At 39.6% G+C, this 21,638-nt stretch overlaps 2 protein-coding genes across 6 annotated transcripts; both read left to right on the forward strand.

The window, feature by feature from the left end:
- The first annotated feature begins 626 nt into the window (after positions 1-626).
- Positions 627-16,067, forward strand: LOC120806224 (ARF GTPase-activating protein GIT2-like). Of its 5 annotated transcripts, XM_040157145.1 has the most exons (21): positions 627-898; positions 1,445-1,578; positions 1,762-1,874; positions 3,276-3,381; positions 4,222-4,308; positions 4,400-4,530; positions 5,716-5,810; positions 5,924-5,969; positions 6,302-6,353; positions 6,472-6,544; positions 6,632-6,729; positions 6,848-6,959; positions 7,500-7,651; positions 7,763-7,915; positions 10,104-10,313; positions 10,466-10,555; positions 11,167-11,249; positions 12,332-12,487; positions 13,610-13,673; positions 13,975-14,106; positions 14,591-16,067. In XM_040157145.1, the coding sequence occupies exons 1-21, from the start codon at positions 847-849 to the stop codon at positions 14,651-14,653; spliced, it is 2,202 nt and encodes a 733-aa protein (XP_040013079.1). In that variant the 5' UTR covers positions 627-846; the 3' UTR covers positions 14,654-16,067. The 5 variants fall into 5 exon arrangements, with proteins under 5 accessions (XP_040013079.1, XP_040013080.1, XP_040013077.1 ...); XM_040157146.1 differs by lacking the exon at positions 14,591-16,067 and having other exon boundaries at positions 627-1,051; positions 13,975-14,554; XM_040157143.1 differs by lacking the exon at positions 14,591-16,067 and having other exon boundaries at positions 13,975-14,554.
- Positions 16,068-16,137: 70 nt separating this feature from the next.
- Positions 16,138-21,143, forward strand: LOC120806226 (glycolipid transfer protein-like). Its single transcript, XM_040157148.1, has 5 exons — positions 16,138-17,161; positions 17,597-17,655; positions 17,781-17,914; positions 18,026-18,176; positions 19,238-21,143. The coding sequence occupies exons 1-5, from the start codon at positions 17,059-17,061 to the stop codon at positions 19,418-19,420; spliced, it is 630 nt and encodes a 209-aa protein (XP_040013082.1). The 5' UTR covers positions 16,138-17,058; the 3' UTR covers positions 19,421-21,143.
- The last annotated feature ends 495 nt before the right edge of the window (positions 21,144-21,638 follow it).

Raw genomic sequence — 21,638 nt, forward strand, 5'->3', positions numbered from 1 at the left:
TAAAGAGCGAAAAATCTCTGGTTCATCTTTATTTATGATTGCTGGATGAGTAGCCGTGATCCTGTGATTGGAGATATGACAGTATAGGATGCAGTGAGCTTTGTTAACCAGGATGGTGTCATTCCATGTAATATGATCATATCACCTTGAACTAACATTTGACATGAAGTGGAAGACAGTGAAATCTAGAATATCCTATTTTCTAAGATGATCATATGTGTTGCATGTGAAATATCAGGCATCAAAGTGTAAGTTTAGCTGCCACCTAAATGTCATGGGGCAAAAAATACAACAATTTGCTCTGAAATGTGTTGATATGTGTTGATATAAAGTAGCATAAAATTGAGATATTCAAGTAAAGTACCTCAGTTGTATTTAAGTACAACACTTGAGTACTTGAGAGGCAAACAGATGCTGGTAGAGGAGAGTTTTGTGATGTATTTTGTTCACACCCAACACCATGTTTTTAAATCCACTTGTGGTGGACTACAGGCCAAAGGTTGACCAACACAGAGTACGTCCACATGGCATTTTTGCACCTATTATCAGGCCCTCATTGGTGGTGGGTTTGACGATGTATATGCTGGTGGGATATGATAAGACGGCGAAGGAAACAAGGAAGGAAGCAAACAAGGTGGCAGAGAGGAGGCTGTCTGAGTGTTGGGATGGGACAGCGCTTTGTTCAACAGTAGGGGAGGGCAGACGGGTACAGTTGCTTTGCCTGCCAGAAGCGTTAAACACAATCTTCTTGGGGCGGACTATCCTGTCTTATCCTCGCCCAGCTTTGTTATAACCTACCTTACAAATACTTGACTTTTCGTGGACTCAGAGGATTTCTATCAAGGGATGTCAAAGCGAGTACGAAGCAGAGAGGTCTGCGCTGATTGCAGTGCCCCGGGTATGATGTCAAACAGGCTAGCTTCAACGTTAGCTGCCTAGCTAACCAGCTAGCCCTTACTACAACTTAACGTCCAGTTCGCTAACCTAGTTTACCATTACCAAACGCTCATTACTAATTAGCAGTTTGCTAGCAACATGGCTAATTGTGATGGTTGTAAATTTTTGTCTTGTAAAAATAATTGTTAAAATACGTCTTGTCCGTGTAGTCAAATGAACTTCTCTGAATCTGAAACTCTTTATTTGAAATATGTTTAATGATGGTTTATGGTAGTCTATTGTTAACGTCGGTTTAGCTTCATTAACTACCTTGCTAACTTACCCACGAATGGTTGCATTAGTGACTGATTTTTTTTTAGATGTGTCGGAGACATTAGGAAGCAACTAACCTGGTGGAGTTATATGTGTCTGTCTGTTAGCAGATATCCTTGTCTGGCTAGAATCGAGGAATTATCACAAATGCTTCAGTTTAAGGTTATGTGTAACGTTATTATTTATTTTCCGTTAGACTGAGGTGTTAACTAACAAATTTTGCATCTTATTCCAGAGCCACGCTGGGCCTCTGTTAACAGGGGTGTGTTGATCTGCGATGAGTGCTGCAGCATCCATCGAGGTCTGGGGCGACACAGCTCTCAAGTCCGACATCTGACTCATTCTTCGTGGCCACCCTCCCAGTTACAGGTGAGGAGACAGGCACACAACCCCCACGCATACCAAACACCCAGATGCAAATGGGTAGAATATAAGGGGGACCTATAATATAGAGGTTTCACAATCAGACACATCATCAAGCGACTGAGACTACCTTATATATAATGTAATAGATTTAACCAAAGTGATCTGTTTTGTGGTTTCATGTTTAAGATGGTCCAGACACTGTATGGCAATGGAGCAAATTCCATATGGGAGCATAGCCTTCTGGACCCTTCTTCTTCAGTGAGTGGAAAGCGCAAAGCAAACCCCCAGGACAGAGTTCAGTAAGTGCTTGTAAGGATTTTGATGTCGGTCCTGATTTTGGTATGCTTGTTTGATATTGATAGAAACCTCTATTGGCAGAATTGATTTACAGAGTTACGGTCAGAGAACACGCATAATCGGCCCTCTGTACCATGAACATGACTCATGGCCGGTCAGTCTCAAGTAACTCCAAGAATTTAAGTAAGTTGATCTGTTGACATGCAAATGCGGAAATGCACAACAGAATGAATGTGCAGTTAAATGCAAGTAGCAATATCCGAATCATGTAAACTACATGGGATAAATCTGACAGTTTTGTTGTTTAACTGAATGATTAAACAAGCAAGAATTTTAAAGGATTTATGCAGCTTTTACTTTATTGTGAATACTTTTTAACTAACAGTATGTAATGTAGATCAGAAGATTAAAAAAAACAAAAAAACAAAATCCATGAGGCAGAGAGATGTGATATAGTCATCCACTGCCAGGTATAAACACTGTGTCGGACTGGTGTCTGGCTGGTGGAGTAAAGATAAATAGTCAGCCACATATAAACACAGCCATTCTCAGTCCGACCCTCACGCTCAGAGCAAATACATTCAATCACCAGGCCAGAGACAGATGAAGACAGAGAGTGTGCAATGCACCAAATAGGAGGGAACTGTCCTCGATTTAAAATACAACTTTAAAGATGAATGCTATCTTATAGGGTGCATCCATGAGTGTTTAAAAAAGGTCCCTTGTCAGGGGGTTATACTTCCTGATGGTTCGGGAACTATTGGGGCAGAGTTTGCTGAATGGTCAAACACAGACTCTGAAGCTGCTTCAACTTGTGTGCTGCTTCATTTACAAAACAAGGAAGTATTCTAATGTTTATTTTAGAACATATGCTCACGTTTATTAATGTTAAACACAAAGTTAGGCTATGTTGTCAGCTTCCCCATTATTTTAGTTTTGTATACTGTACTGTACTCTATCTGTACAGAGATCTAGTTAGTCATATGACAGTGAGGAAGGATAGATCTTTGAGTTTCGATGTGAATTTGCAATTCTAACTGCAAGGAAGGGTGGGGTTCAGAGAAGGGGATCTACTGAAAAAAAGCTACCTACCTTTATTTTTTTCTCTTGACTGAATTGATAGCAAGATATCGGGAATCCTGTGTTGTGGTATGTTGGAGTGTGTAATGGAGGAATTGCTTTGACACAATCAAATACTGCACATTCTAATTTGCATATATTATGTCTGATTTTAATATTAGACAGTAGGACATTTCCCGGTTGAAAAAGGTTTTGAATGTTATTTGTCTTTAACAAACACATGTAGTTTTTTATGTGTCGTGGTAGTCACGTGAAAATAGCAATGGTGGTCCAGATTTTCAGTGTCCTTGCTTTTAGATATCAGCATCGTTTGTTGTTTTCAGTCCCAACAAGACTGAGTTCATCAAGGCCAAGTATCAAATGTTGGCGTATGTCCATCGGATGCCTTGTCGGGAGGATGACAGTGTAACCGCAAAAGACCTCAGCAAGGTGAGAAAATTGCTCTGTTGTTTTTACATTATTTATTTACCAACATTTATTAGATGTAGAACTAACCCAGGATTGTCCCATGCGAATAAGCTTCTTGGTGACAGAAAAAACCATGGTGGTGTGGTGAAATAAAGCCATATTTGTCTCCTGAATGCCACAAGTTGCACCCTTGCTTTACCAAAACAGAGCAAGGGCTTTTTGGTTTTTAACTATATATACTACTATGATACCTGAGAACTTTCTTTAAATTTCAGAAATGGTTTGACCTATTTATATATTGTTACTTAGCATTCAGTACTGCTGTGACATACTGCCACTCAAATTTTCTTGTGTTAGTCATGCTCATGCTATGACTATCAAATAGTATAGTCTGTCTTACCTCAACTCTTTGAACAGCTGCCTCAATTTCACATTCTTCTTTGTGGTATGAATTCTGTATTCCTTACAGATAATTTAATAGTTTAACGACAAGATGGATTATGTGCATATGAATATTAGGCATTTCAATCACCATTTATGGTTAACTATAATCAAATTCCCTGTGATTTATAAAGAGAAAAGTGCCTGAATGCATGGAAGGTATAAAAATCATTTTTTGTAGCAGGCAAGAGTTTTTGTCTTTAAGGCACCCATAAACTTATATTGTCGTATCAGTGCATCTTTTTAAAATGATACCCCCTTAAATTTCAATAATCTGACCTTTTATCATATATAGATATATTAAATTTATATATTTCCAGCAAGATAATGCATCATGTCACTCAGTTATTGGCAGGTGTATGCAGTTAATAGGTATTCACAATCAAATTAAAACAAAATATTGTCTATATCTCCTTTCAGCAACTCCATTCCAGTGTTCGGACTGGAAATCTGGAGACCTGCCTTAGACTCTTATCTTTGGGAGCACAAGCCAACTTCTTCCATCCAGTAAGTCTACTGGAATAAGGAAAAAAAATATATGAATTGACACAATACTAATGCTTCATGCTTCATCACTGCGTTGTTTTTGGAACCACAGGAGAAGGGAAACACCCCACTACACATAGCAGCAAAAGCAGGTCAGATGTTCCAAGCAGAACTGTTAGCAGTTTATGGAGCTGATCCTGGGGCTCTGGACTCAAGTGGAAAGACCCCCATTGATTATGCAAGGTAAAAAAGGGTCTATATTTTTAATTTAACACTTGATTATCTGTTTATTTTTCTTTACTAAAGGATCTTTTTTTTAGTATGAGCAGTTGGAAGTCTGTACCAGCACTATATAATGTTACTAACATCTTATCATTTTAGAGATGCCACAATATGGAACTTATTGTTTTGAGGCATTGAAGTGTATTGCAAGTCATAGTTAGGAAAGTTCATGGGCCACTTTTGTCCCCCATTTATTTCTAATCTCACAGTGTTGGCTACATAGAAAACGTAGTTCTAGTTACTATTGTTTTGGTTCACATGACTACCCGGTAGTGTGGCTGCAAGCATCCCCTTAACAGATGCAGCCCAGCTCAGTGGTGGCTGTGCAACAGGAAATGATACACATCGTTTGGAGATTTAAACAAGTGCACAAAAAAAAAACTGATGTGTGTATCATATGTGTACTATCTATATACTGTCGTGTTATTGAGGAAATGTTGCACATTGTCACTCAAAGGAAAAGTGTCAGAAGGTAACCAAAAAATGGTAGACACATAGTTAGAAATTGGGGGGGGGGGCGGCAGTCGCAAGCTGAAATGGCCAGAATATTTAGCATTCCTTGCACTACAATGAACACTAGACACAGAAGGAAGGAAAAATTCTCTAGCAAGTATGTTAGCTGACTCAGGTCGAGTAATTTAGCAGAAGATGTAGCGAAGACCTAGAAATAAAATATAAAGATATAAAATAAAAGATGACAGAGCTGATAGTGATATGTTATGTTACTTATTATTATACAAGTTAATCAAAACAGAAAATATCTGCATTGCACAGTAATGCTAGCTAAACAATCAGTGCACCAGAAAAGTATTGCCTTGAGTTGCTTAAAGAAGTCAAAGTAAAAATGATTTATTTTATGGTGTTTCTGGCATAACAGAAGCTTGGTGGTGTCTAAGCATGGCTGGTCCTGCTCTGTCCCCATGGCCAGTGAACACCCACAGACCTACTCCAATTCTATGCTCAATACAATATGTGGAGCTACCAAACCAACTTTGTACTCTAAATGAAAATCTTATTTTTCTGTGAAGTTTATAGACACAAATGTTAAACATAGACAAATTCACAGGCCTCCTATTTGAGACATTCTTTAGCCTTAGTACAGTGCTGTATTTCTGAAACATGAGTTTTTATTCCTAATCTCTGCAGACAAGCTGGGCACCAGGAGCTGGCAGAGAGGCTAGTAGAGATCCAGTATGAGCTCACTGACCGGTTAACATTTTACCTTTGTGGTAGAAGACCAGGTAAGTACAGAATGTACATCAAGCATAGCTGCTTTATGGCATTTAAAAGCTAATGTTTATTTTTCTTTTTTTCTATGGTAATTAATTGCTATCACGTCCTTTTTGTTTTGTAGATCACAGAAATGGGCAACATTTCATCATTCCACAGATGGCAGACAGGTAATAGCTATCCTCCAAGTTGTAGTCATTTTCATACCTATAAGTTACAAAAGTTGAGATTTTATAATGCACAGAAAACAATACCAGGTGATATTCTCTGCTCCAAGAAGCCCCTGGCTATTAGTTAATGTTATATAGTTTACTTTTATTGTATATTATATAGGCAGCATGACAGACATTCACAATATAATCCTATTTTTCCTATGCTTCATTGGATGGGTAAGAAATAAGTAAGTATGTTTGTTATATTTGCCATTGTGTTTCTCCTTGTTTGTTTCGACTTTTGTCAGCAGAAAAATAATCATTCATTTTTATTTACTTTTTGTCCAAAGCAGTCTGGATTTGTCGGAGTTTGCAAAAGCTGCAAAGAAGAAGCTGCAGTCGGTGAGATTTTTTTAACTTGTGATTTGTGTCCGATGAGTTCCAAAATGTATTCCCTTTTTTCACTTGCTATTCAGTTCTTCTAAAAGTAAAGCAGAAATTCTGCTTTATTTTGTTTCAGCTAAGTAACCACCAGTTTGAAGAACTTGCCATGGATGTTTATGATGAAGTTGACAGAAGAGAAACAGATGCTGGTGAAATTTCAAGAATTGTAAAAAATATATAATATATAATGTTTTTTATGCCCGCATTTTAATTTCTACTATGTTATGTTTTTTCAGTGTGGTTGGCCACTCAGAACCACAGCGCACTCGTAACTGACACCACAGTTGTACCCTTTCTGCCTGTCAATCCAGAGTACTCATCTACCAGAAACCAGGCAAGGGATTGCACTACTGTTGCCCCCTGTTCAAACACCACTGTATTGTGTGAAGACTGGATTTAACAGTGCTGCCATATTTTCTTCTTTTTGTTTTATGATACATTTGTTTCCCCAGGGTCGTCAAAAATTGGCAAGGTTTAGTGCTCATGAATTTGCCACCCTGGTGATCGATATTCTAACTGATGCTAAGCGAAGGCAGTGGGGTAATTCCTGTGACAGTCCCAAAGGTAGGATATGACTTTCAGATTTTTTATTTTAGCATACCTTGAATTTCCTTGCTAATGTACCTTTGTTCTGAGTTTTATTATTTTGTGTTTTGCAGAAAATGCACAGAAAATAAATAAATAGATTATGCAATGAATAAAACATAAAATGATTGGTGCAAATAAGATGCAGAGAGTCAGTATTGAATTTTTTATTCAAATGTTTATCATGTGGTCCAGCTTATTAAGTCACAATTAGCATGTGGACCATGTGTACTAATGTTTATGAAGAAATGCTGCCAAACAGAATGTGAATTGGGGCTTTAATGATGGAAACTCATGCCTTCTGTAAATTATCACAAACCACATCGCAACCTTTTTCTTCCTGGTGCACACTCAACGAAGACAAAGATTGTTTGGTGTAACAAAGAAGCACAAGTCCTGATTTTTGGATTTACTAAAGGAGAATGAAATCTGTTCCTTAACTATTTGATTTAGACATCTGCCTATAGCTAGCAGGGCTTGTTTGATCTCCAATCCTTTGATCTGGTCGTCTTTCTTCAGAGAATGTGGAGCTGATCCTTCAGGGATTAGACAGTCGCCATAACAGTGAGAGCCAGGACAATGACCAGCCAGATTACGACAGTGTGGCATCAGATGAAGATCCAGTACAAGAGGCCACTTGTGGGGACAGCTGCAATGATGGAAGGACCAAGGTAAATGTTTGCTGGACCCTGCTACTGTTTAGATATTTAAATACAACATCTTTGCTTTACTTTTTAAACTGATCAAATTCCTCCTATCCTATGTTACCTGTTCTCCTGCAGAGCTCGGAGTCATCTGACCTCTCTGATGGACCAATCACAGTGCAGGAATTTATGGAGGTGAAGAGCGCCCTCACTGCATCAGAAGCCAAAATACAACAGCTGCTCAAAGTCAACTGTCACCTTAGTGAAGAGCTGCGGTTGATGCAGAGCAAGGTTAGTGAATTCACAAGTAATTGCCAAGCAAAGTGGATTTCTACTGTGGATTGGTTAAACTTTTTTATTTGCAGGTAATTTCCATTATTTTAATTAGATATTACACATTGAAATTGAAATTACACATTAATATTTCAAGATCCATATTTAGAGGTCCGTTAGACCCTTTATGGTATTTACATCCTCATCCGTATTGCTCTGGTTATTGCTCACTTTCAGTTGCATTAGGATTACAAACAATGTACCTTGTTATGACATTATTATAAAGGCTAGTTATTGATAACACTGCTGTATTCTATTCTCCCATGAGTGCTATGTACTAGAAGACTGAAGAGTGTTTAAATGTTTGAGACTTTCTTTCTTTGCAACTTTAAAACAGTGAGTCTTGAAATGTTGCGTGTGTCAGACTTGATTCTCCTCCAGAGACATTTAGTAATTTGATTTCACCCATGGACACCCAGTAATTCATGTTAAGTACATTCCTTTTTCCAATTAAAAATCATACTATTTATGAATCATACTGTGTATGAATTTGTAAGACTAGACTTTGACATATAAATAAATGAAAATACCGTAGAGATTTTACACCACTACTGGAACAGAGAAAATGGCTGCTATGCTTCTGGATGGGTGAAATTCCTGTGGTGATAATTGACAATCACCGCAGGAATCTGCTATGCAGTTCAGCAAAAACAGGCAAAAAGGGTTTAATGTTATAGTTCTTTATGATTTAAAACAGAGGATTCATACTAATCCACAAACCACAACCACAGGGGACATTTTGATCTATCATCATAAATCTGCAGAACCATCAAACAGCCACAAGTCACAAACCACCTAAATGTGATTATTATCGTTGGAGTTTGGGTGAATCAGTGGTGCTAACCATTACAGAAATGTAATTGAGTTGAGTCTACAACACCTCCAGAAAGCACTTGAACAGTACTGGCAAACCAAAACAACCCACAACCACCTTATGTATATTTTTATTCTCGGTTTATCATGCAAGTCAGTTCCTTATTTCTTAGTATTTCAAAAAGTAGATTTCCCACTTAGCCCCAGGGGTATAAATTTAGGTAAGTACATACTTTTTTGAGGAACCCCCTCCCCCCTTAACATGTCCACCACCACTCGAATACAGCGGTGAGAATATTCTGGTTATTAAACAAAATGCACAAACCCTGGTGTGGATGGCTTTTAGTTTATTTTTACTACTTTCACTACCCTCTTTGTTAGAAAATACTTCCAAATTAAATGGGGTTGGTGGAATTTCATGAAATTTGGTCCTTTTTGTATCGGCAAAACCAACTACTGCATCATTCCTCTGTGATCTGATAAATCAATTTCTCATCAAGTACCTTAATCTCTTAACTGAGAGTGGACCCTCTTTTCTTCGATGCCTTGAAGCGCTTCAAAGCCCAGTTTCTTTTCTCTTTCTTTCCTCATTTTGCCGAGAGACAGTGTTAACACAATGTACTGCCTCCTCCCGCTGGTTTATTTTCTCCTCAACCATGCTGCTTTTCCCTGACATAAGTTGCCTTCCTCCATTCTAGTCACTTATCTTCCTCAGTTCTTGTACCCACCAGAACCTCAATTGGTGACACAGAGGAATCCTAATACATTTCCTAACATATAAGCTAATAAACCTATAAAATCTCCTTTTTAAATATTCATGTCTTGTAAGATGAAAGAGGAAGACAAAGGACAAAACTGTAGGCACCACTGCTTTTACTTTTGTGTTAGCCTGGTAGTGTGTAGTTTTTTACTTCATCTGATATCCTAAAAGTTAATTTGTTGACTTTATATGGTAATTTACATGATAATATTGACACGACGATGAGCAAGTCATGTTTCCCATCGCTCTTTTCAGTTTCGAAAACAGTGATGAAGTGCTGTTCATGTAAATAAGGGCAACCACTTCTGCAGCAGTTTCTCAGGGGATTGTACTTCAGGTGTTGCTGTCAACACACCGTGTCAGCATTTCACTTGTCAAAGAAACAAACCTTTTGTTGTGAGAAATACTATGAAGGGAAACCAAAAACAAAACAGAGGTGAAGGTGAACTGAAAAAAATGCTTTTCTCCAGGAGGCTTAGCTGTTTTCTACTCTATTATTGATGTCTGGCTGTGCTTTTGTAAGGAGATCAGTCCCGGCTAGAGTCGAATTGAAAGATATTTTGTTCTCTACAGCTGAACTCCCTGCAGACTGAAAACACAACCCTGCGATGGCAGACCCCCAGCGGACAGCAACACCCCCAGGGGTCTTTTGGTCGACACCCACCCCGCGGAGGTCGTGCTATGTCCATGTATGAGACAGGTTCTACTTCGAAGCAGTGCCCCCACCGATCTGGATCAGCCCGTCATGAGGATGGAGTAATTTTACAGCCCTTCCCAACCAATGTAAGCACAGAAGCCCCAATGTTCCTCCTGGATTGCCCTCAGGACAAAATAATGATGCCTGGCTTGGGGCTGGTGTTGGTTTTTCATTCATTCATTCAATCGTTCATTGCATCTCAATAGAGTATGCTCAACTTGGTTTGACCCCTTTCTAGATTGGGAGGGGTCCTTTGGGGACGGCTGCTTCCTCCCTCCCTACCTTCCCCTCTTCCCTGTCCTGGTCGTGGGACGAGAGATCTCGAAGGGTTAAGTACCACAGTTCCCCTCGGTTTATAGGCAGCCCCAGGGGATGGTGAAAACTGTCCCCCCTGCTTGACCCCACAGCCTTCTCTCTCCTGACCTGTCTTTAAACTGCTGTCTGTCAGTATGGCCTGCATGCATGCACCACAGTGCCTCTGCTCCAGTTCAGTTACCTGAACACCTCCAGCTTTTTCTCTACAGTGTACCTCAACCAGAACATCAGAAGTGATGATGAAATGTTGCACCAGAGAAAGCTGTTTGAATGATGCGATAACACAGTCCAATATCCAAGAAGGAAAATGGCTCATCACAAGGTGTTTATTAGCCACCGACACTGATAAGAGAACACAGTTTACATCGGCATTTCTTTGCAGCTACTAATCGCATCCAATGCAGTACACACTTTTACACCACAGTGACCTGGTTGAATATTTCCTGTCTTTTTCTCTTCATCTGCTTTGAAACCAAATGTCTGATAGTGTGATCATGACTTTGTTTTCAGAAATGCATGATTCTGATCTGTATGTGCCCACAGTTGCTCCTGTAATAAGTCTGTTCTAATCATATACAGTATTTAGTGTGTTCGATTGATGGTAATCCACTGATGTCTCTATAGGGCTGTAGTTTGGAAGGACGGAGTACCATGCTAGAGAATGACTGTGACACTACGCCCAACCACTCTGAACTGGAGGAGACAGGGTCAGACCTTTTTTAAGTTAACTTTGTACCCTCCCATCCAAAATGGCGATGACTTTAACTGTCTTTTGATTTTAAAACACAGTTTTCCCTGTGAACGGTTGGAAATATTTGTACATTTTATCACTGATTAAAAAATCAGCAGAAATATCAAAAAAATTCTTTGATAAAAGCAGCTGATTGGTTCTTCAGATTAATACATTAAAAACATTTTTGTCATATACCAACTCTTTAAAAAAGTTGATATATGTCTTTTAAAGATTAAATATTATTTAATCGATATTAAGTTACGAGATGGAAGCAAAGAGATGAAGTAAGAAATGCCTGGAAAGAAGTCTGAAATTAAATAAATGGAAAGGCTTTTATTCTTGTTTCTGGTGCCACAGATGTTGACATCTTTGTAGCAAAAGCTTGCAAAGTTAAGTCACATGAAGAGAGAGGACGAAGCTAGACTAATATTAATTTAGACAGATTTTTGGAAGTGAACCTTTACTGGTACAGTCTGTCTGTACAGGACGAAGTTAAAATGTTGCAGCAGCAGGGTTTGCACCTGTTTTGACGTAAGTGTACAAAAAAATCAACATATGAGCAAGAGCCAGTGGCCTTGCATGTCATTTACCTCTTATGTACATGTATTGCTGATTATAGTTACTGCTTTTGGCTATTTGTTGAGCAGCCATAAAGTAGATGGATCTGGTTCTCTACTGGATAATAGTACACTAATAGCTAATTTTATGTCAACCACTTACTGTTATTTTTTTCATAAATACTTGGTCTCAAATGGCATCTAACAGGCACTGAATTGTGATACCCAGCCACTTAAACTCGGCTCCTTTTTCCAAATTACAACCAAGCTGCAAGGTATGGTAAAGGTATTTCACTTAATTCACAGTCAGTGTACCGCTAACCAGAAATAAATCTATATTTATAATAGTACCACACTTGTTATGGACTGGAAAACCACCTGCAATTTCCATCTTTTTTACTTCCCAAAACTCTGTTTAATATTTAAGATAACATATATAAACCTGTGTCTTTTTATGCATTGCAGTGCATATAGCAGTAAGTTTTCTTTGCATTTGTAGCAGCCCTCCTCCAGCCTCTGATGCTGTGGAACCAGAGGAGGAGTGTGAGGAAGATGCCACCCTGCCATGCACAGAGGACGTCATCTGTAAGACAGAGCAGATCACTAAGAACATACAGGAGCTTCTGAGAGCTGCCCAGGAGACCAAACACGAAAGGTAATTTGATTGATATGATGTTGAAAACATCAAATATATTCAAATATCAGATCTTAACATTATTTGATATAATGTAAGCCACAGTGTGCAACCTGTCACGCCATATATTCCAACTGCATTCCTATCTTTTTGCCTGGCCTTTTTGTAAAAGGTGTAACTTTTCTCTGTCCGAGCTGCTTCTAGGTCAGTGGTTTTCAATAAATATCCTCCGGGCTCCAGATTTTCAGTCAGTCAGTCAGTCGGTCAGTCACATGCTATAGAAAACCAGCGGAGGTCTGGTTCCAAAGCCTGATATTCACTGATTTTGGGCCTTGTTAGACTGGCCTCTGCCCCTGTGTCCTAGAAACTCTGTGTCTGCTGGGGGCAGGCCTTGTGTTTTTTAATGCAGCTGACAGGAAACTCATACCACATGATCACATCCCCTTTTGACCTGCCAAATCCAGAACAACTTAGTTTAGTCAAATTGGTTTCCTGTATTCATCCAGGGTATTAATATGAAGCTGTGAACGGTAATTCTTTCCAAGATATCACTGGTCTAATGCAGGCTTTCAAAGCTTGATTATTGGCTTCTTCCGTTAGGATATCGGTCTCTTTGGTCACATAGTTTCAGGTTGAATAAAAGTCATGATGTTGATGAATTTATCCTTTCGCCCATGTCACTGAAAAAGCTTCATTTTCAAACCTCAACAGCCGTGCTGTCTGCCAACCAAATGTTATTTCACCCAAGCTGGTTATCTCAGAATTCATTTGGAAGGTTGCACCATCACTATGCATATGTTTAGTTGCATAATCAAATAAAGATGGTAGAAAGGCAGTGGGTCAGACATTTCAAATGCAGTCGCCCATTTGATGATACTAGCAACCAGTCAAATCACATTACCTAGGAATACTGAAGCTGTGTAAACAAAAGTGCCAAAACAGCGGAAATTAATTGTAAATGATATGTAACTAAAATGTGCAGTGTACTATAGTGTTATTAATGGGTACTCACTGTTGGTACAAGGAATATGACCTCAGGCTGTTCTTTTTGAGAATTGTCGTAGCAGTTTGGCATTAGAGATTTTATATATAGCACAGGAGTGCTCGATCACCCATTCATCCTGTTGTCTCCATCTCCCACAGCTTTCTGCCTTGCTCTGAAAAGATCCGCATGGCTGTGACAGAGATGGCCACCCTGTTTCCCAAGGTAAGATGACTCCCACCAAAAGCTTGGTGTCCCTACCCCGAGTAATTAAAGGATTTGTCATTTGTTTGAAAAAAGCCAAAGAGAATCTAAAATAACTTGTCTAGATGGGTAGGCCTTGTTCATTGCATTACATAGTTTTATGTTTACCAATTATTGGATCACTTTGTTTTATGTTTACTCACACATACACGCACACACATTCAGTGCCCATGGGCCCACTGATCAAAGTGAGAGTTAATTTATGGTCGTTGTAATGTCAGTCCCTTATCGAGTCTCCATCATCCCTCTTTTCTCCCCACAGAGGCCGACCTCTGAGACTGTGCGAGGGTCTCTGTGCCTGCTCACTTCGAGTGCCAGCCGGCTGCATGGGGAGTGCCAGAAGGCTGCAGATCAAAACCCCTGCCCATCGGACATCCAGCTGGTCACTCAGCAGGTCATCCAGTGCGCCTATGACATTGCCAAAGCTGCCAAGCAACTTGTCACTGTGACAACCAAAGAAAATAACAACTAACTAAAGCCCAAAGACATTACCAAAATACAGTTCATCAGTTAGCAATGTTGTTGCTAATTTCAGCTTAATCAGTTAACACCATTATTTGTTTTCCCATATTAATCATTCTGATCATTTACATACATTCCTTGAGATGGGAAAATCTGTTTTGTTTTTTAAAAAAAGATACCATGAAAAATTATGGATCATACGAAAGCTTTATTTATCTAGTTGTTTTTTGTACCATGGTAATACGGAGTAAACAAACATCTCTAAAGATGTAGGACAAAATTAGTTACTTTTTCTTACCTCACAAAGACATCAGTTTAATCCACACAATTTCCAAAAGTGCAATGTTATGTGTGCATATATAAAACCATCAAAACATCAAGCATTTGAGCCTTCTACATTGTACTTTTCTTCTTAGTACTCTAGTGGACATCAGAGGTCATCGGTTGTGTTCCTTGAGTCTTGTTTCTGGCATGGCTGAGCTGCCAGAGAGGACCAAAATCTGCAAGACACTTGGCATCAAGGATCAGAATAGATGAACCTTAATCTACTCCAGTGACATTGGTTTATTTTCCTTTAGCCATTTTAAATGTTTTGTTTTTAAGATGCAATTACAGTGTTTAAATCTTGAATCATGGTGATGCCACTTGCTAAGCGTTCAAATGTTTGTTGAGTAAGCAAACTGTGATAATTAAAAAATAGCTTCAGTTCATTGAGGACCATGTAAGGTCAGCAGTACCAAGAGTGTGCAAACTTTCATTCCATCCAGTCCCTTTGCGTTGGTTGGAGATGTGTTTATAAGTAAGGTTTCAGTAGTTTTTGGAATTCTGTTACAGCCATACTTCTGATGTGTGTGTGTGTGTCTGTGTGTGTGTCTGTGTGTCTGTATGGGTGCATTTGTCACAGAGATGGCCTCGATGGCCTGTGTGAGATCCATTATGAATCAATTTTAATAGCATTATGCAAATATATAAGATGTATGTATCCATGTAATTCTTTATCAAAATAATCCAAATGCTATTCTATTTATAAACTGTATGTCATACCTCTAAGAAAATATCAGTGTTTATTTTCATAAGCTTTCATTTAACATTATGCTCCTCACAGGCTAACTTTTGTTCTGAGGTTTGGGACGTCTCAGCTGGCAGTTAGTTATAGGCAACTTGTGATCTCTGTTTGTTTGGTGTGGTGCTGTAACTCCAGTGTGTTAGATGCTGCCTGTGGTCAAATATGTACCGCTATGGTTTACAATCAACGATAAAGTAAATGTGCCCTCTGCGTTAGAGTACCTGTTGTGGAACTTGGGTCTAATGTGTCGCTCATTGTTGTGAGCCAGATAACTTTGAGCCAGGGGTGGAAAGAGAACTAGAATACCATACACAAGTGGAGTACAGTTAATTCAGTATTATTCAAGTAGAAGTAAGATTACCTGTGTTGGAATGTATCCATTCAAAAGTAAAAAGTATCTCTTTTGAAAACTAGTACGCATCAGTTACTTACATCTGGTCAGCATTAAAGAGCATTAAGGAGCCAGTGCAGCATCATTTCAATATGAATTTGCAGACCCTTCCCTTAAGCAATCCCTCTCAAATTCAGTGATGCGTTCCAAAGTGCAGAACATCTCTTTATAAGAAAAGCTTTCTCAGAAGGCTGCTTATGGAGGAAAAAGAGGTTCAGAGCTTCTTGATGACAGATTATTATTTTATTAATGTCTTCAGTTCATTTCAAAAGTTTAAGTGAGCCTTTTTTTTTTTCACAATCTTTACTCGAGGTCCACTTATTAGCTTTTTGTGAGCTTTCAGCTGCATGTCACAGTCTAGGAATTTGTCATTGAGATCATTTTGTTGCATTATTTTCTTTTTTACCTTTTTTTCAGGTCACTTGTGTAAGTTTTTTTTAATTAATTTATTTTTTTTAATCTTTTGTTTTTGTCTTTTCTTGTATTGTGGTCTTACTTTCATTTTCTTTTTTTTTTTTTTTTTCCGGTGGTGCTGTCAATGTTATCTTGTTTTTAATTAGATTTAGATTCATAGGAGGTTTTAAAGAATACCATGTAACTTTTGCTGAACACCAGTGGCCATAAAAATGGTCAAAAATGGTAAAATATAGTGTCAAAGTAGTGCAAGAAAAGAAGAGTCTTCACGTATTGTCCATTATAAAGCAATTTCTATCTCAAGTTTGGTAGCATTAGCCACCACAAGCTAGTGGTCATACCACCCCAATTAATGCAGTTTTGGCAAACTCCTTCAAGTTAATGAATTGAGCAGTGGTTCATTGTATTGTTTATGAGTTCAAAATTTCATTTGTGAGAGGAAGACCGTGTTATTACTTCTTTCAAAAGTTGTCTAGTCTTGCTTTAAATCTGAGTTCATTTCTCAACAAATAACCTGATGGGGCCGTGAGAACATTACATTTAAAATACCTTTTTTAAACCCAGTTAATTATCTCTTCTAAAATGACAGTAAAGATAGAGATTTTTAGACTGTGGGATCCTCCATTTAAATAAAAAAAAATACATGAACAAAGAAGTGCACGTATTCAGTTACTTTCCACCCCTGGTTTCAGCCCTGATATTGATTTCCCTGTAACTCATAGCCTACCACTGCCTCTGTGGTTGAAAACATTCCCTACCTTAGGTATAATAAAGTATCATTCGTACCTCAACTGGCCCATTGTCGTGTCTGTGCCGTGCTTGTGGGACATACGGTGGGGTTTTCAACGTGCCCGTGTATCATTTCCCACCTGTTAGAGAAAGACGAAAGACATAGGGACTGGCAGCGCTCCCCCACCCACCAGACAAGAAGAGAGTTCCGGGTTCTTTCCAGCCGAGAGCTGCTCGCCACCGCTGCCGCAGCTGCTTTACCGCCGTGTTCATACGACAGGACCATGTCTCTCTTACTGGATAACCAGTTCGGAGAGTTGCCCCCCGACAAGTCCGTGGACACGGAGTTATTCTTGGAGGCCGTTTCTCATATTCCTGCGTTTTTTGGTGAGTATGCCTCTACCTGAAGTCGCTAAAGCACACGCGTAAGGTGGCGCTGCTGGCGCGCCGCGGTCGCTGTCGCGGTTCGTAACTTCGCTGACTTGTTCCTCATTACATGTTGATCCAAAGGACTTGTCGCTCGTCTGAGCCCGCGAGTGTGCCTGTAAGATGGGACGCGGTTATTTCGCACCCGGCCGAAGTGGAGCTGCTGGGTCACGGCGGGGATCTGAACCAGCTGCGGCCGTGGAGCCTATTGAGAAACTCTTTGTTTACCCGTTGAACGGAGCACACATTGGCCTCATTGTGACCTAACTGAGACTATGCATTCACTGCATTTTCCCCTCCTGTAAAGGCCTTGTGTCCCCCCCCTCCGAGGGACATGTGTGATGGAAGTCATTCATATTTTATTGCTTTGCTCTCAGATGTGTGTCTCTCTTTCAGACTGCTTGGGATCAAAAGTATTTTCAGTCATCAAATCCGACATTAATGGCAATATAATGGTAAGATACAAATCTGTGTTTGTTTGTTTGTTTTAATGCCTCTGCAAGTGCGCTGGTGTGTTTTTTTCATACCACAGTTAGAAATCTAATGTTGCCGCAAACTCAACCCAAATGTGTAATTTCAGAAAATTAGAGGAGTCTATGTTAAGGATCCTGCAAAGTACGTCACTCTGAAGGACATCCTGGAGGCAGAGCGGGACGCCCATGGGGCAGAATGGCCCAAAGTTGGAGCCACATTAGCTCTGATGTGGCTGAAAAGGTGAGCACTCTCTGAAGCCTCTGTTATGTCATAATGTACGTTGAACACTGTGGCTGAACTGAAGCAGACGGGCTCATTTGTTTATTTTCCAATACTGGGTCTCTCCCGCAGGGGTCTCCGTTTCATACAGATCCTGCTGCAGAGTTTGGCAGATGGAGAAAGGGATGAGAACAACCCCAACCTAATTCGGGTCAATGTCACCAAAGCCTATGAACAGGCGCTGAAGAAATACCACGGCTGGATTGTGCAAAAGATTTTCAATGTGAGGAACATTTTTCCATTCTTACCACAGAATACAAAGAACGGACCAAACCTGACCCATTTGAAACTGTAGTTTGTGATGTTCTGTTGATGGACTGCACCAAATAATGTGTTTCTACGTTAGTTTATCTCGTGTCCATACCTTTTATTTAAGTGTGTTTTTCTTGTTTTACATTTATATGATGTGGGCCTATTTTATTTACATTTACATTTACTCATCTGGCAACTTACCAGGGAGGGACAACACTAAAGCTTCAGTACAGTAGGACACCCTTGGAGTAAGCACTAAGCACTAAATCTGTTCAATTAGACAAAGTGCAAGGACATCAGGTTAAGATGCGCACTGAAAGAGCACAGTAATTGCGAGTTAGGCATTTTAGGGTGTTAGAGGTGTGAGGAGAGGAGGGGCTCTCGGGGGAGATGAGTCTTCAAGAGATTGCTCTGGTAACATTTGGCAGCTCGTTCCACCACAGGGAAACCACAGAGGAGAATGGTCTGGGCTGTGATTGCCTTGTGTGCAGGGATGCCAATGCCAGACGACGTTCCTCTGAGGAACACAGTGGCCGACAGGGAGCATAATCCTGTATGATTGAGTTCAAGTACACGGGGCCAGACCCAGAAGTCAGTCTGTGGGTATCAGTATCAGGGACATGAATTTGATTCAGGCGGCCGTGGGTAGCCGGCGGAGGTCAGTGAGCAGCGGAGGGACATGTGCCATTTTAGGCTTATCGAAAAACCCCGACGCGCGGCTATGTTCTGGATAATCCGTCAGGGTTTCAAGGGAGGCCCGCTAGAAGGGCATTGCAGTAGTTGTGGCGCAACCAGGAGACAGATGCAACATGGTCGGAGAAGGATAGATGGTCATCAATCATGACATCCAGGTCTCTTGCAGCCTTGTTAAGGTTGAGAGACGAGGAAGCAATTTTGATGTCGACATTGTGACGGAGACAGAAATTGACCGGGACAACTAAGAGCTCAGTCCTAGAGCCCATTTATTTAGGCTTAAGTGAGCTTTGCGTAAACCCAGTTCTAACTAATGTTCATTTTTTTTGTCCATTGCAGGCAGCGTTACTTGCAGCTCCCTACAGATCAAACTTCCTCAAAGCGCTGTCAAAGGGGGAGGAAGTGAAAGAGGAGGAATGTCTGGCAAATGTGCGTCAGTTCCTGGTTAATTACACTACCACTGTAGATGCCATCTATGAAATGTACAAAAATCTAAACGCAGAGCTGGACTACACTGTTTGATGTCCCAGGACATAACTGGACTGGAGGTGCAGGAGCGTCCTGCATCACTATCTCTCTCGTCTGTCAGCCCTCTTTGGTGTCAGACAAGTCCAGTTTTCAAAGGTGTTTTTTAATAGGATTCTTTTCATTTTTCCTTTCAGTTTGGTATTTATTACTTTGATTATGCCTTACTAAATATTAATATTGTATACTTGGTCTTAAAATTATGCAAATGCCTTCAATTTAAACAATCATTCTAGCAGAAGCTTATGTTTTCTGTTCTTTTATATAGTTTCTAGTAACTGCAAGATGGTGCAGCTCTGACTCTTAAGCAGCATTATGTTATTGTGTGGGTTGCTGCTTTACTTATGATATTACCTGGTGGCTTTCACCTGTTCCATCAAGACAAGAATACAAGACTGTGGACGCCGTTATCAAGGGAAAACATTTCTGTAAATACTTCACATTCAGATGTTGTCTGCCTGGAGTTACCTCCGCTGTTAACCTCGGCCAACGGCCACAGTAATAATTTTGAAATTTTAACGGTACATTTCCAACTGTATATTAATTGCTGGAATCCACCGAGTGCCTTGGTGTGTTACTGAGCAAATACACAATGTTTCAAAGTAAACTGATAATTAATATATTTTCCAGCAGTTCTGCTCCAGAGAGAGAATATTTTTTCTTCTGAGAGCTTTTGCCTGTGTCGAGGTTGTGGTGCGTCTGTTTAGTAGGGAGGCATGGTGAGCTGTGCTTGTTTTGTTTGTATTGCTCTGGGGCCCTTTTTGTTCCTATTCATGTCTCAAACTCGCCTAACTTCTTTTACACAACCATTATGTCAAAAAATAGTTTTAATTTCACCAGACAGCATCTCATGTGCACATTTATTAATATAATAATCAGAAGCACATTTTCAGTATGAATTCTTAGAGAGTTTGTTTTCTAGATAATCAGCTAAGATCAGATTTTTTCTTATCACAAGATCTTAATGTTTGACTAAAAAAAAAATCAAACCACTGAAATCACACTTGCATGTTCAGTTCATGAATTTTACTCTAGGTGGCAATATTGACTTCCTTTTCTTTGTTTCTCTTTTAATCACATTTGTGGTGCAGCTACTGCATGAAACATTTGAAAAATATGTCATAGATAAAAATCAAACTATTATGCAATACAGATATAGTTCCATTCTCAGCCAAATGAGATCTTAGATAACACTTTAAAAACAGTTTTTAATAATTCTGCCAGAGCTGCTTTGTGAAAAGCTCGATAGACCTCAATTTGCCCTCAGCAAAAATGTTTCCAAGGCTGACTGCTGACAAAAATGTTAGTACACTTGAGTTGGAACACTTTTTTTTTTTTTTCAAACAGCAGTAAATCTGAGAAAATCCCTTCTCTTTTTCATGTCTCCTAATCCTCCAAATCAACCGACCTCTTACTCTGCCCAGTCTTACTTATCTGAAGTGTGTCCCAGAGGCCAGAGTGGCTCTGGTTCCTCTCCCAGAGGAGCCCAGCCTGAGCTAATCGTCTCTGAGCGAGAGCAAGAGGAGCATGTCTGTAATCCTGTAGGTTTATCAGGAGAGCGGCCTGGCCTGTCCTGACTGATAGATAGGATGGAAAAGCTCCAAGCGAAGCCAGGACACAATAGGCTAAATACAGGAAATCATTTACAACAAAGCCTCAATGACAAAGCCGCTGACCTTTAACTCTGAAATATTTATCTGCAATAAAGTCATCAATTGAATATTGCAGTTTTATTCACAACATTGCGTCTAATGCCATTATTCACGCCATCTAGGTTCTTTGTTTTGTAATAGGCTACTTAAAGTGGGTGTGCATTTTATGTCTGTGGTGATCTAAACTACGTTACTGCTATAGCATCCAATTTAGGGGGACAAATGAAGCGAAATAAGAGGCGCATGCAGGCACACCATCTTAGATTAGCAATGCAGTAACTGGGTAATAGCAAGCTCGTTTCTAAATAATGTGAATGGTAATATTCTTGTGGATTTATCTTCAAGAAGGCATGTATTTTTCATACACAAATGTAATATCTTAAGAAGGCCAGTGCATTAATATGTATTTTGAAGTATTCAACGGCTTCTGCCTCAAGCGTTGGCCGTCCATCTAGACTAGCATAATTCACTATAACAAAATTAGCGCTTTCAACTGGCATCATTTATAGAAGGACCAGTCCAATTTTTTTTTTTTTTAGCTAAGGCTAGACTTACATCATATT

Source organism: Xiphias gladius, chromosome 20 (assembly GCF_016859285.1).
Source record: "Xiphias gladius isolate SHS-SW01 ecotype Sanya breed wild chromosome 20, ASM1685928v1, whole genome shotgun sequence".
NCBI lineage: Eukaryota > Metazoa > Chordata > Actinopteri > Istiophoriformes > Xiphiidae > Xiphias > Xiphias gladius.